At 27.8% G+C, this 16,816-nt stretch overlaps 2 protein-coding genes across 2 annotated transcripts in view; one reads left to right on the plus strand and one right to left on the minus strand.

The window, feature by feature from the left end:
- Positions 1-2,427, plus strand: part of LOC113370140 (peroxisomal (S)-2-hydroxy-acid oxidase-like) — a 5,540-nt gene extending 3,113 nt beyond the window's left edge. The window contains exons 3-4 of the mRNA XM_026610806.1: positions 1,316-1,427; positions 2,286-2,427. Coding sequence (XP_026466591.1) covers positions 1,316-1,427; positions 2,286-2,427 — 254 coding nt within the window. The remainder of the gene's footprint in view (positions 1-1,315; positions 1,428-2,285) is intronic.
- A 5,036-nt stretch (positions 2,428-7,463) lies between these two features.
- On the minus strand, positions 7,464-12,412 carry LOC113370141 (hydroxyacid oxidase 1-like). Its single transcript, XM_026610807.1, is given in 10 exon segments — positions 7,464-7,480; positions 7,715-7,744; positions 7,747-7,825; positions 8,361-8,477; positions 8,670-8,802; positions 8,868-8,996; positions 10,128-10,262; positions 10,341-10,461; positions 10,603-10,754; positions 12,087-12,412. Coding segments are annotated over 10 exon segments (1,050 nt in total). The 5' UTR covers positions 12,224-12,412.
- Between the last annotated feature and the right edge of the window lie 4,404 nt (positions 12,413-16,816).

A 16,816-nucleotide genomic window follows, 5' to 3' on the forward strand; every position in this document is an offset into this window, starting at 1 on the left:
GCTTAAATTTTATATGCATGCTCTTTAGTAATTATATTAATCAATTTATAAACTATAAATATGTGATAAGTTTATGCAACAATCATTTGCAAATCCAGAACAGTTAGTACACAAGCTAATAATGACAAGTGCAGTGGTTTTTGTTTATTATTTGTGTATTACCAACAAGTATGTTAATTATATTTTATCAAAAATAAATTAATTATTATTATGAGGAAACATGTAAAAATTGTATATATTTTTTTAAATATTAAAACGGTTATGTTTCTGTTTATTGTGAATATTTATTGAGCTCGTTTGAAGATAAGTACGTCATACTTATTTGTAAATAAATCTTTGTACTGACTAGAATCTCTGAGAAGTCAAAATATTACCAAGGCATTTCCATGCATTGCAAAAGGAAATCATTTTGAATATCGTTTCAGAATATTTTAAGATTTTTAAAACATTAAATTTGGGATTTGGGCATTACATCAATGGGTAGTTAATAAATTGTAGGAAGGGTAGGAATCAATGGTAAGTAAAAAGTTGAGGGCACATTTTCGGTAATTTTTTAATGATATCTACTATCCCTATTCATTTCAGCAATTCATGAATATGACAATAGTAAAAACCTTTACCTCAAATGGCATAAATATGTCAAAGTACTATTAGCAACTTGTTGGTTTACAAAAAATGCTCTACCAGCTTGATTAGTAATTTCTAAACCGTTATTCCTCATATGACACGAAATTCGTGAAAGTATTTTCAACAATTCAACATAGAATAATCTACCTCAACTGTTTACTTCATTCAATTAACACATAACCAAATCATTTACATTAAAACACATTTTCATTTGAACAGATTACGTCAGAATAGTACTATGTACGACCTTGCAAAACATCTTCTTCATTGTTAATTACATCGCATGTATACATGACTATAAATGGAAGAGTGGAAAATATTCAACCCATTTGGAGAACCAATTTCAATCATCTCATATGGAAATATAGACAGTAAAAAAACTTATCTAGGGTTGACTTATGGACAATGGACAAAATTTTAAATTGCCATTATTTATTTGTTGCACTCATGAAAATCCTTACAAACTTTGCTAGAAGCAAGTTGTTCAACTTGGCAACAATTGTATAAGTTTTTGTTTATAAGTAATGAATGATGCCCAAGACTTCATATAAAATGGTTATATAGGGCTGCATTTGAATATGCAACCTTGTAGTTGCCAGACCCAGACATTTACCAACTTGAATTATGTATTTCCATACTATTCCAATATTCTATTAGTAATTAATCTAATATTTTTACATAATTCCAGGTTTGGGGTCAGATGAGAAATTAGATTCACCAGACGATACTTGCCCATCCGACCACCAATACATATATCATGGTGGCAAAGAAGGAACAGTAACTTGGACTGTGGATTTCAGGTGATTAATACCACAGCCTCTTTTATATTTTATTTTAATTAATATATTAATATATGACCGACATTTATATACGCACTACAATCATTCCAATCGACATTTGTCATCACTTAAATGAATCATAATAGGAAATATTAATCGGTTAAAATTATTGCTCATGAATAAACAATTTATTTGTGATACTGGTAATAATCATAAGCACTGTACTAAATCATTTGCTATAGATATACATATTTTGATTTAATTCCAAATTTTTACAAAAAAACATTTTTTTATGACTTTTAAAACAAATAAAAATTTTCTTTTGTACTTATTGAAGAGCTAAATTTACCATTTGCAAAAACTTACAAGTGGAAAACTGATTCACAAAATACAAATATCCGTACAGTACCAATATAGGCATTTTAGATAAAACATGGTATCAGCATGTGCAGTTTACACTTGGAATTCAAGTCATTCTGTATTAGTATAAATAAACTATATCGCATATTTAAATATGTATGTTCAGGTTAAATAAATAGAGAAACTAATGAACTGGCGCATATTTATATGAATATAACACCTCAAATACCGCAAACAAATTATTGAAATGTTTATGCATTATATCATATGTACTGCATACAAATTATTGTGCAATTACAGAGCATCGATATAAAATTATCCAATACCATCAGGAATTTTGCGGTTGATGTTCACAGTTAGTTTAGTTTCAGTAATCGTGATAATTTAGAAATTGAAACATTAAAAAATTAAAAAACGCTTAAAAATTAGTAGGATCTCTTTACAAAGTCAAAGCCAATATATTTTACTATAATTCTTAATTTCTGAAATAAAATTTAAGTCATTTATATTTTTCATCAGCTACATTCCTTTTCAGGATATGGGCATAAATGCAAGTCAATTTGCAGTTTGCGACGTATCAGCAGAAACTTTACACATATTGGATTTGCCAATATGCCAACAAATTAAAAGCATTATGTTACTTACGACGAATGACTCGTAAGTAAAATATTTAATAATAAGATACACATATCTATAATAAAATAAATATCAAATCATCTATACATATATACATTCATATATACATTTCTGATACAACCCTTAATTTCATTTTTACACAAATTACTCGTACTTGGTATATCAGATTAATTGCTCTAATTGCAAACTTTTTTTTATATCGGAGAAACTAGCCAAAACCTGAGTAAACGTCATCACATAAAAATAACTCAAAAATTCCCAAACAATTCAAAACGATGTTAAATGAGCATATTATTATTTTAAACCAATATAAATAAAGAAATAAAAAAAGATTCGCTGAGGGGTTGTTTCTGCAATTGCATAACAACAGGGTCATAAACAAACGATTCGACAATACAGTCCTGAACAAAACAAACACGTGGTTCCTAAATAGCGTGTCAAAATTTCTTAAAAATTGTCTAAGATCCCATCGCTTTTTAAATGTTCCGTAAAATTTGAACACATGTTAAAAACTGTTTTAAGAAAAATGTGACATTTCTATCTTAAACTCCGAATCGTTTAATATTTCTGAAATTAAGTAAATTACAAAACAATCTATATATATATATATATATATATATATATATATATCTGATCCTGAAAGTTGCAAAGCAAATATATGAATTTTTTTCCAAATAATTTAATATTTCTGAAACGCTGTCTTGACTATCACGTACAAAATAATAAAGCACAAAGCATTGATAAATAAATTATCTGTTACCATTGACATAGGCTCGCATACCAGTATTATTGTCTGCGATAAAATAAAAACGAAAGCGTATATAAAAGTTGAACTAATGAATGGCTGTGACAATAATTGAGAAAGTGTATTTGTAGGGCAGAGTACGATAGGGGACATCAGTCCGGCTACAGTATGAGAGTGCCGGACGTTGCCCCCAGAGATCAGCGATAGAAAAGTATTTTCGAAGACAAACTTGGGTCCTGGCATTGGAGGATGGAGTCGTTCTGGTTTGCGGATACATGAAACATAAGTATATTCTAAAAGAAGGTAAATGATCAAAAATTATCTTGAATTAGTTAGAAGACTCATCTTATATTATGTATATTATGTATTTGTTGCAGTTCTAATTACAATCACTGATTTGTTACTAAGTTATAATGAAAGAAAATATATTTATTTTTATTGGTTATTTACATGTTGTTAAGCGGACTTTACTTTTTGAAGTGAACAAACAGTTCAATTAAAATACTCCGCTACCCCCTCTACCAGGGGTAGCAACCATTCCGTGTAAAGATTAATGCCCTGAAGTTTTGTCACCTTCATGGCCAATATAATAAAACGAAAAGACGTCCGAACATGCCTTGAAAGGCGGTATACATATTATGATCAATATATCAAATATATTAAACACATTAAAAAAATCCAAAATTTTTCAAAAAAGAATTCAAAAATTTTACAATTATTTCTAGGTACTAAAAATACGCCTGATGTTTGGAGGTGAAGGGGAGTAATTTTAAGATCAACACGTATTATAGAGAAGAAAGGGGGTGGTCTTAGAAATCGATCACGTGATTAATATACGGCCCCTAGTCGACTTAATCAACAAAAAATCAATATTTTCATTTATAATAAGTGATTTATAACTGTTCCAAGTTGGTATAACATTACAAACTTTTGCGCCTTATTAAATTTTGCACACATACTTTTTCAAATTTTGATGTCAAACGATTCAGAAGAACTTGAAACTTTGAACAAGCATAAAATTAGCAAATCGCATTATATGGCAAAACCTTAAATTTCTTCTTCGGAAAGTTAATAACAATATCTATTTTTATTAAATAATTGATCAATCAATCAAATTACAGTATCCAAATGGAATACATATAGCCGATTAGCGTTAATGAAAAAATAAACAATGAAAAAAAAGAAAAACGAGTTAATTATTTCATTTAGTTATGTGTTAAATATACCCGAATATTTTAAGAAAAAATATCTAACATCTAATGAAACACATGTAACTTTATAAGCCTATTCATATTCCCATTATATTGATTTTTAAATTACATATATTCAATAAACTTTAAAAATCAAATATAATAATTATTCAAGAACAAATAATTTAAGTTCGTTCAAATAACTAATTTTTTTTATTAAAAACTTAATATTTTTTATAATTTTGTTCTGCAAACCGCAGCTTATATACCGTAAAATTTATGAGCATTTGCAATCAGATGATTCATGTTGCAATTTCTAAGTGTGTTTAATTGAAAATGTCTCACAAATTAAAAGCTCAAACGATAGCAACAAGACTAAAAATTAATTGGAATAACTATAGTTATCAAAGCAGAATAAAATATCCAAATCTCGTAATGTTTTTACCCAATATCAACAAACTAAATGATCTACAAACTAAGCAAAGTCGATTTATTAGGGTCACAATTTTCATTTACGTTTAAGTTAATTTTTAGTATCAATATATTGACTTAAGATTAACTATTATGACAATTTAAGTCGATAAAATCATTTATTATATTTCAGGTGCTATATCACGATGCTTTGGTCGTCACCTCGATCCGAATCAATTTTTAATTGAGCAAGATAAAATACAAGTAGGAAGAGCAGGACAAATATTTTTTTATTATTACTTTGTTAACAATAATGACTTGAGTGTTCGTAAGTAAACATTTAACAAATTTTCAACAATATTATTAACTGCAAATATAATAGACAATCAAATGTTTAGAGGAAACTTTATTGGTTGATGGTGTTATGGACCCAAAGCCTATATTTTTTAAAAAGACTTGGTATGTTTCGCCTCTTGGAGGATTCTATGTGAGCATTTTTTTAATAATGTACATATTAATTATCAGTAACAAGAATTACACGCCTATAAATATTTTATACAAAATTATAACACTAATGATATAATGACATCGTGACTACCAGCTTAATTTTTTAATCAAATATTATCATTTCTCATGCTTTGATTATATGATATCTCCAAATACGACCGAGGCGATGTTTATAAATTACATCACGCACATTACGTGGTCTGTTCAAAAAGTACCCGGAATTTTCGTTTTTTCAAAAAAATATTTATTTATTCGTCTACATTAATGTGGTCCCCTTCAAAGTAGTCCCCCCCAGATATAATACACTTATGCCAGCGTTTTTTCCAATTTTCGAAGCACCCTTGATATTCACTTTTTGATATGTCCTTGAGCACTCTCAGCGATTTTCTTCAATCGAGGAAAACCGCCGTCCTTTCATGGGTCTCTTCAACTTTGGGAATAGGAAAAAGTCACACGGAGCCATATCTGGTAATTTTTGCACTTTGCAACACTTTATTTCATTTTTTACGCAAAATTTAATACAAATTCTTTGACTTTTCAATTCTTCCATTGTAAAAATCGCCGAGCTCAGAAAAACACGTCGAACCTTAGCGACTACCACAGACAAAGTAAACAGTGAATATAGCTGAAAATTTCATCATACTTTAGGGGCATGTATACCAACACAATAGAAAAAAAATTTTGACAATCAGACACTCCAGACCCGCGAAATTTAATTATTAGTAATTCCGGGTACTTTTTGAACAGACCACGTATATATGCAATATCAATGTTATTATTTAAGAGATAAAAATAATATTTTAAGAATTCAATTTATAAATAGCTCAAAACTTGTAATTGAGAATTTTGTCTAATCCTTTCAGATAAACTGTGTAGGCGTAACGAAAGGCGATATTTTCGATCATTCATTTCTCAGACACGAATGGCACTTTGTTGAAAAAAGTAAATATGCCAGATGTAATGGATTTAATATTTTAATTGATCAACCAAGACATGGTGATACTGCCTGGATGATTAAACCAAGTTTATAGTATGTATAAAAGTACACATAAACCGAAAATACTTATTAATTTACCAAACAATCCATCCAGAATCATCTATTTATCAAATCCAGTTGCAACTTTAATTCACTTAATCGTACTTGCTCGTTTTTTCATGTATCTCAGTTTTCTTAACTAATTGAATAAAATATATAATTTGTCAAACCAAAGCTGTCAAACCAAAGTGATTTTAAACCAAAATTTGAAACTAATGTGATACATTCTCAAGAAAAAAGTTTAGAAATTCTTAGATGATAGGTTTAATATTTTACAACATCTCTAATCATTCTTCCTCATGCATGAGGAAGTTGACCATCATGCTAAAGCAGTTTTTACTAATATTTTGTGATTATTTATAAACGTTTATTTTATCAAAGTTCTATATATAGATTTATAATATTTATTTCATATTCTTGTTAGTGTTGAAGGTCGAGAAGGAATAGTTTTAGACTATTTTAGAAACAATTCATCCTCAGCACCACCGATTTTTGTTTCTGCTAAGGGTAAGTACCACATATTAAATTTAATGATTTAATAACTTAATCAACATATTTTAGTTTAACTGATTAAAATTATTTGTAAATTTTAATTAAAATTTTGTTTATCACAGATGATATGATGATGAAATGCGGAAGTTTCACTTATAGTGTCCGAAAAAATGAAGTCGTATCATGCAATCGTTTGCAATTTGTTAGTAATGGAGGTAATTTATTTTTTATCACAAGAAAAATAATAAATGTATATGTAAAAATAATATAAACTTTACTATTACTCTATATCGAACATGTGTAATGAAGTTATAGGTATAGTATGCATAAAAATTTGTATGGAGAGGTCAACTCTTTTAAATCAATGTCACGTCAAGATTAGTTTTATCTATATTAAACTGAACATTCATTTTTAAAATTTCAATATATTTTGTTTTTTAGACAAACACAACATTATAGAAGGCGTCGAAGGAGTAACTTATTACTATCCTCTTGAGATACATTCAGACGTCGCCAATAATTATAATGCCAATCATACCGATAAATATATATCCCTTGACTTTTTAAATTTTGGAAAGCATTTTGGAGGTATGTTATTTTCAAGGTATAAATAAAATTATTTTAAATCAGTGTAATATATAAATTTTTAACTTCCAGTTCAAGAAGGCTTAGTTCTTCGATTAGTTCGCAGTAAGTTCTATAATGATTTATAATAATTTGAATAACAATTATTTATTGCGTTTATTTATTTAGCAAATTTGCCAGAAAAAGATTCTAAACTTACTACACTGTCTAAGCTCAGCCCGGAAACAGAAGTTAAATTAAAATATTTGACACAACAACGTGTCACATGGGAAGCTTATACATAAGCAGTAAAAAAAAATCTAATTACTATTATTATAAAAGCATTTAAATATGAATAAATTCGTACCTGAAATAGCCATTGATACGTCCAATTCATTTTTAAAATACCCAGAATGTTTTCCACTCCTTTTTGTCCTCCGAGAGCAAGACCCCAGAGAGCAGGACGTCCAAAAAATACCTAGAAAAAGATAAATCAAATTTTGAAAATAATCATAAAAGTATAATATTAATTAGGATGCATAATTTCGGCAATACGTTCTTTATAACTAGAGTTATATTTTGAATAAGTTCTATATAATATTAAAAATGAAAAATTTTAATTTACAAAAATTTACAAAATTAGGTCCTCAAAAATAAAATACATTTTTTTGTCAAAACGTGATGACTGATTTGATTATTAGCAGCGTGATATTAATTTATTATATAAAAACTAGTTTAATAATTATATAATTTAAAATTCTCTTATTAAACTAGTTTAATAATTTAATAATTATAATGAATGAAAATTCCAAATATGTTTTGAAATATACAAGAGCTCAAAATTTTGCTTTATAATTGTTTAAGCATTTTATCAGTTATCGCAAGTAATTAGAGGTAATTAACAAGCGGCATTGATTTTATCAAACGTGGGAATATAAAACTCTTGACATTGAATAATGAATTGATTAGAAAATAAATTCTCAAGATAATATTCATATACTAATAATATTTACCATTTTTGCGCCTAATGCAAGTGCTTTGAAAATATCTTCTCCTTGTCGAATTCCTCCGTCCATAATAACAGTTGTTTTATGACCCACAGCACGAGCAATTTCTGGTAAAGCTTCTATCTAAAATTATTAAATAAATAATAAATAACATAATTCAGAAAATAGTAATAATATTTTAGAAAAGTTCATCATCATTACCAAATCAACTATTACATTATTGAATTATAAAATATTGTAATCTTTTTTTTAAAATAATTGTTTCTAATTAAATTACTGCTATTTTGCATCTAATTGCAATATGTAATTAATTACCGAAGCTGGCACGCCATCCAGTTGTCTCGCTCCATGATTAGAGACCACAACGCCTTGTACTCCGATTTCAACTGCTTTTATGGCATCTTCAGCAGTTAGTAAACCTTTTACCAAAACCGGCAGTTTAGTAATACTGAAAAAAATATATTTATTATGATAGAGCAATTTCAGTTCTCAGTTTGAATTTTCCTGGTCTACCTAATTAACCACTTGACATCATCCCACGTTAGGGTTCCATCAAACTGTTTTGTTACGTAGTCGGTCAACCCTGAGGAATCACGTTCGATGGTAATATCTGTGGATTTTTGGCCCTCGAAATTGCCTAATCTGTAAAATTAACAAAATATAATAGAATTTGTTGGGTTACATCGCAATGTTAGAGAATAAAGCTGTTATTTTATATTAAGGGGCACAACTAATGTAACTGCCTAAAAAAAGGTGATTTTTGGGAATTTATATTAAAAAAACTACTTTATCAATCATTTCAAAATTTTAGGAATATATTTATACATGTTTTAATAATACATAGTAAATTTTTGAAGAAACAAATTAAATCTTTTTTAAGTTATTGTCGATCTCCAACGGCGCGACAAAAAAAGGCCCTTCACTGCTGCAGTGATTCCGGCCTTCTACGTGGATGAAATTTAAAAAAAAAAATCTCGTTAAACTAGATAATATTGTCTGTAAAATGAACTATGATAAAGAAAAAAAATCAAAAATTGACAAAATGACGGCGTTTTTTTTTAAAAAAAAGTCGAAAAGTTACCCAAAATTTTGGTCGTTTTTGGACTGCCAAAATTCGATTTTTGATCCGATCAAAAAATAGTTCATTTTGCGGAGATCTATATATAGAACATGTAAAAAAAAATTGATAGTGATCGGATCTTTTTTTTTCAGTAATCACTGCAGCAAATTCGGAAAATGCTGTTTCGAGAAAAACGCGTTTAAAGATAAAATGATCGTTATATTATATTCTATATATATACTCTTTAAATGGCTGTGACTCAAAAACTATTTAAGATATCGAATTAAAATTTTGGTATGTTATTTTTAAAGGTATAACCTATCGAAATATGAAAATTGAAAATTCGAATTTTTGAAAATTTCACACTAGTTGTGCCCCTTAAATTTCTATCCAGTATATAAAATTTATTATCTTGAATTATTCATACTTTGGACCATAATCAGTTGCAATTGATTTGATATGACGTAGATACCATATTGAAATGCAAAACAAATACTTTATCTCAAGAAGGAATTCCAAAGATAAATATCAAATATGATTAGAATGCATATTATTTAATTCAAAGTATCGGTGACTGAATTATATAAAATTCGAACATTATTAAATTGTATACTGTCCCTACTTTGCAGAGAGCTCTACCCTAAGTATTTTTGATCAAACATAGAAAATATGATAAGCTTCAGAAGTCTTATAATAACTTATCTGTTCCTTACTTTAAATGTGAGGGCAGTTTAAATTTATTTCTTATATCAGCTCGTCTGAGACCAAATACTGGTGCGTCTACTGTTAGCACCAAAGCCCTAAAACCGCACGCTTCAGCTCTTCTCACAAGATCAATTGTTAGTTGTCTAAAAAAAAATAAAACAAAAAGTATCTTAATATTAGCAAAAATAATATTCAATCTATCAGAACGGATTTATATATACCTGTCGTAGTATATGTAAAGTTGAAACCATTTAATAGTACTTGGTGCAGCCTGGGCGACTTCTTCCATAGAGCAAGTGGACAGAGTACTCAGGGTAAAAATTGTACCATATTCACCAGCAGCTGGAAATTAAAACCATGTAAGGTAAACAGATACTTATTTGGTACAAAATCGAATAATAGACAAATATTAAAGTAAAATTTGACAAACATCATTTAGAAATTCATGATATAAATATTTTTAATTGTTGTTATTTTTCAAACCTCTAGCGTTTGCACATTCTCCATCAGCATGGGCCATTTTTTGCATGGCAGTCGGGGATATTCCAAAAGGTATTTTAACACGATCGCCGAAAATTTCCACAGACATATCACGATTTGACACTGGAACTAAAAACCTTGGACGAATACGCAACCTAAAATAATAATATTACTATCATCATTGTAAACAATTATAGGTAGCAATAAAAATAAATTAAAGTAAAGATTTAGGTAACAGATATAAAATATAATTTATATCAGTTCAGAAGATTAACTACCAAGATTTATCCTTTTTCTATATGATTTTTTATTATTTATTAGATAACTAGGACGAGGATTTATTAGAGACTTATATACGGATTTTTGCTACACTAAAAAATTAAATATTGACATACTTATTAGCTCCTAATAACACAGGCCTACAAAAATTTTTTTTTGTTTGGTGCATTAAATGTTAGAGCTGATTCTTAAAGTATTTTTTGCGCTGATTTCAAATCTGCAAACCATTTTTTGTATCAGCTCTAGTTTGGAACTTGGAAAGAAGTTGCCGAAACCAGGTCCATTCTAGGTGGTCATGGAAAAGAACTTTTCACAGTGTCAACTAATGTCCCAACTAAGGCCGAATGGGTCTTGTAAGTTTGTATGTACGAGTAGGCATTCTCATTAAAATAAAATTCTGAATTGTATTACTATTTTGTACTTTCATTCCTTATATATCATATCTTGAAAACTAAAGCTCATAGAAAAAAAACAATGTCATTTTTGAAATCAGCGCCCCAAATATACTTAAAAACAGCATTAAAATCGTTTGCACCATTTTCTTTGTTGGCCTGTGAAATATATAGATATCAACAATATATATGAACAATGATTTCTATTAATAAAAATATTACAAGGTAAACTAATAGAACATATTACAAGTAAAAAAATTCCAATTCATTCAAAATACGAAATAAAGAAGAGTATACTAATAGAACAAACATCTAGAAGCAAAAAAAAAATTGTGAAGACGTTAAGTTTTGTATATATAAGTGAAATAGAAATCAGGTATTTAAATTTAATTTAATAAACTAAATGTTAAAACCAGAAAAAAAATACTTTTTAAAAATATAACCGAAAACATTAACTTCTTGCGCCTAACATTCTCACAACAACATTCACATACAACTTTTATTTAGAAATAAGAATTAATAGTATTTATTGTAATAAAATAATTACTGAAATAATTTTGCAATAAACTTTGAATTTTATGAAGATGTGTAAGCAAGCTAAATAATTTTTAAAAATGTACATTCCAAATATTAATCGAACAGACAAATCAAAAATAATCCAAATAAATAACCTATTATATGTAACACTTCTAGAATTTAAGTGATATATTCTCTCAATAAATCTTTAATTTGTATTTTAAGGTATTTGGATTTCTAAGTGCATTATATTAAATTAAATTATTAAAAATTAAATTTATTTAAAAAAAACATATGTACCTTCTAAAAGCTTCCTTGTTCAAACTCAACGTATGTTCATCCCCAGCTCCACTCTTATAATAATCTCTTGCATTTTGGGGTAAAATTTCATACGCCCTTGCTTCATATTCATTCACAGTCACTAACGTCGACGACATGTTCAACAATTTCACTTTTAAACCCAAAAAATTAACAATAAATCAACACATTTGACAATTTTATTAATAATAAATCTACTATCTATAGGTAACACTTTCAATTACTAGTTTGCTTGTAATGATCGATTCCGCGTGTACGTTGCTTCTAAATGACCTTGTTTATATTTGATCTCATAATGTATGATTTGACACGAGTGATGTACTTATCATATTAACAACACTTTGTTCTCGTCATCGTGTTTAAATATCTGTAAATAAGATACAATTAAATTTCAATTTGATTGCAGTTTATGAATTTGATAGAAATTTAGAAATTTGTATGAATAATTTTATGTAAATGACCAATGACCTAATTGTAGCAGTTTTCCAATGGTAAAAGGGACCTAATAAAGAATTTGATTGGTGATGATAATAGCAAATAAATAATGAAGATAATGCAAAAGAGTTTTAGAAATCAATACAATGAATAATTTATTTGTTTGAAAGATAAGTGATCATTTTTTAAGCTAAATTTCAATACTGAATGTACTGTGTGTATATAGTTTGCTATGTACAATAAAAAAAAGTTTGAATATAGAAATACTTTTGCTCAAGTATGCTTGATATGAAGAAAATTGATTTCTGAACTGAAGATAAAATTAATTAGCAAACTATTGGTGTTAACTAATTATTTAGAGTTAATTTTTTCGTGGCCCTTATAAAGACCATGTACATATTTCCCAAGTTCGATAATATTGAAGAAACAAATCTTGGTTACCCACAAAAAATTTCGATTACGCCCTCATTTAAAAATTATGGATAATTCGTGTAAATATAAAATTAGAGGTGTAAATCAGATTGGAAACATGTTTCTTATTTGTAATCAACCATGTAAAACAGTTCTCCCATGAATTTTCCAAATTTTTCATAAGTTTGAAAACAAATATTGCCCGGTCCATCTAAAAGACAAGGAGTAGGTACATATAATGTAAAGGCAAGATAGGAAAATCTTTGTCAATTCATAGGATAAAAAAAAGATAAACAAATTCAAGATGCATTATAAAATGATATAAAAGAAATACATTACAAAATATAATATAAATTTTAAATGCCCAAATTAATACAATTATAAAAAGTTTATTAAATCAACCGTATCTTATTTTTACATGTATTAATTTAATATATTATTAAAAAAAATAGTAATTAGTTATATATGTATTTAAAGATTTTTTTTTGAACTTGAGTGTAATTTTTTTATATTTATTTAATTAAGTATGCGTAATTATTTTGAGGTTTGGCTTATATAAAATTTTACCTTCATCTTCGAAAAAAAGGTATTTTGGTAAAAAAACGAGATCCTAAAGATCTGAAAATAAAATTATAAACATTGAATGTGTTCAATAAAATGATATTCATAAAAAAAAATATTAAGAGATATTTTGTACGTTTAAAATTAATAATAACAATAACTCACCTGACTCTATACTTTCCAGTAATATAACTTGCCTCTTTCACTTCAAGATATTTTATAGAGACAGTTTAATTTTCCATTGATGACAATTACGTTTCTGATATCAGTTTTTAGCCACACAATGAATTGTTATCAAAATCTACATATTTATAAATTCTGCTCATTGTTCATGCAGTTAACAATATAATAAGATTACATAACATTTTTCAATCATTTGGTGCACGATACAACGATCATTGGACTTGGAAATGTTATTTAATTGATCTGGCATAAAATGCTGAAGGACAGGAAGGAAAAAATTGTTTGATACAAAAAACATTCGCAAAAAAATAATTATATATATATATATATATATATATATATATATTGCATGCTGATATAATAAAAACTCAGTACTAAACCTTATATTAAAAAATTGACGCAGTGAACTGAACTATTTCTAATCTTTATGGTTATTTAAAACTCCGTAACGATTTGTATAAATCAAAACAAATTGATATAATATTCGTTAACTTATTTATTTAAACAGTAACTTTTAAGTAAATAAAAATTTTAAAATTCATAATAAAATAATCATCATTCACAATTTCTGAGGTAAGTATTATCAAGCACATCATACACTCTCAGGTGAAAAAAATACGTTATTTTAAAAATAATATAACATAAACATATCGAAGTAAGTATTTCAAAATTTAAATATTAGAGTCTTTATGACGAAATTAATTGCCTTAATCGATTTTATTTTATCAACGAATTATTTTAAATGATTCTAACTCATGACAAAATAAATTAACTGAAATGACATATCATTTATTTAAAGTATTATAAAAAAATAATATTTGGGAAAAATTAATATTGATTTTTAATAAAGAAGGAAAAATTATGTTTTGAGCGTTTCATTGTCATAGTATACATATATGCAAACTTTTAAGAAAATACAACATTGCATTTCTTATGAATTTCCAAAAACTTTATTCTTTTTTATGATTATATTATTTAAAATTATTATGTTTCAAGTATAACAGATCATGACCTCTAAAACAGCATTGTGTTTATATTGCCACTAAAAACTAGGCATGTATTTTTGGTTCACTGCATTTACACGAGACAGCGTTTGAAAACTTAAAAAAAGACTTAAATTTATTTATTATATTTATATTTACATGTATATATATATATAAGACTACAGAATTCGGTGAGTTTTTTTTTAAATAATTTCGAGTATACATAAATAAAATGAACGTTATGAAATTTAATGCTTCATGCATAAATTATGTAAATTTAATTTGTTTGTTACTTGGTTTATACTTTTAAGGGGGTGTCCATTAATCACGTGAGCGAGTTTTTGAGGATTTTTGGACCCCCCTTCCCCTTGGTGATACATGATGATATTCAAAATTACCCCCCTCCCCCACCAAACATCGCATATTTAGTTATTTTTAAATTTTAAAATTTTTCTGAAAATGATTTAAAAAAAATTATTTGAAAAATAAATACACGTGATATCTTACTATACCCCTCCCTCCCCCAAGTGATATTTCGTGATTTTTTGTCAGACCCCCCTCCTCCTAAAAACCTCACGTGATTAATGGACGCTCCCTAAACTCTACGACCATGAACATTATATTTAACATCATCAACATAAACTTCTAAAACGTTTAAAAGTTAAAAAAAACAAAATTGAATACAAGCATACAATATAAATTGAATTGCAAAGTTGAAATTATTTGTTTGAAGTATATTAGAACTATAGTCAAAATTAAAAATAAAATCTGAATTATTTTCGATATACGAAAAAACTAAAAAAAAGAAAAAAAAATTATACAAATTTTTTTTTTCAAAATCAATTAATTTGTTCAAACAAGCTGAAAGTTCTTTGAATCATTTAAATTGGACGCTTAGTTCTCTCAAAAACTGCCATTTTTTGCACATTTAGCTCTGCATCTTCGAAATGGCTGGGCCTGCCATTGCCAAAAACTATTAATCACTTCTCCCAATCATTACTAATTGAATGTTTTTTAGATCATTCAAATCGGATGATCCGTTCACTCAAAAACTCGATTTCTATTTTCTGCACTCTTTGCTCTATATCTCCGTAACGGCTGGACCTACCTTTGCCAAAAACTAATCAGCTCTTCTCCTTATCAATAGGAATCGAATGTTTTTTGAACCATTCAAATCGGTTGATCCGTGCGCTCGAAAACGTGACTGGAAATTTGTATCCATACATACATACACACACACATCCATTTTTTCTGAGGTATGCCAAAATGTGTGTGTGTGTATGTGTGTATGTTCAGATACAAATTTTCGACGACGATTTCGAGAACACGGATGAAGCGATTTGAATAATTCAAAAAAACATTCGATTCGTATTGATAAGGAGACGTGCTGATTAGTTTTTGGCAAAGGCAGGTCTAGCTGTTCCAAAGATATGGGGCAAAAAGTGCCAAAAACGGTAACTCAGTTTTTAAGAGAACGGAGCGATTCGAATAATTGAAAAAACATTTTACTTAGCGGTTTAGGAGATCTGGTAAAAAAAGTAAAAAAAAAATGCCATTTGGCGGTCAAAAATGATCATTAGGCATATGCACATCAAATTATCAGATATTTTATAGAGATTTTAACAATGAGTATAAATTTTGTTTACATTCCTATGGGTTCCGTACCAATGCTTATACGTTAGACGACGGCGCGGCACTTGCGCGCTTTGACATTTTGTCTCTATGCAATTAAAGCAGTACGATTGCTTTGAAAAAAAGTTCCGAATTTCCAAAGTATTTCAAAATCAATTTATTTTCAGAAAGTTTTTTTTTTCAAAAATAAGTAAATCTTTGTCAAAATTTTATAGTTTCTCAAAAATCTAATTTTGTCAGAGTTATTTTTTTTTCAAAAATGTTAATCTTTTTAAAAAAATAATTTTTGGTACAGGAAGTTCCAGCAATTTGCCTTAAGGCACGATGCCCTGCGCCCCAATAGTTTTTCATGTTATTGATTATCATTTCTATTTAAAACAGTACTTTTTCTACATACATCGAGCTTTACCTTTACCATTATGTAGGTTTTCCACCCCTGATATCGGAACCACCATCCATAGAGTTTGAAGCATTTGCCTTTATTAAAGTTCACGGTCCGTAAACAAT

The sequence above is a fragment of the Ctenocephalides felis genome, unplaced genomic scaffold, assembly GCF_003426905.1.
Source record: "Ctenocephalides felis isolate EL2017-DRISC unplaced genomic scaffold, ASM342690v1 CF-g0.4_SCAFFOLD_01492, whole genome shotgun sequence".
NCBI classification, from domain to species: Eukaryota; Metazoa; Arthropoda; class Insecta; order Siphonaptera; family Pulicidae; genus Ctenocephalides; species Ctenocephalides felis.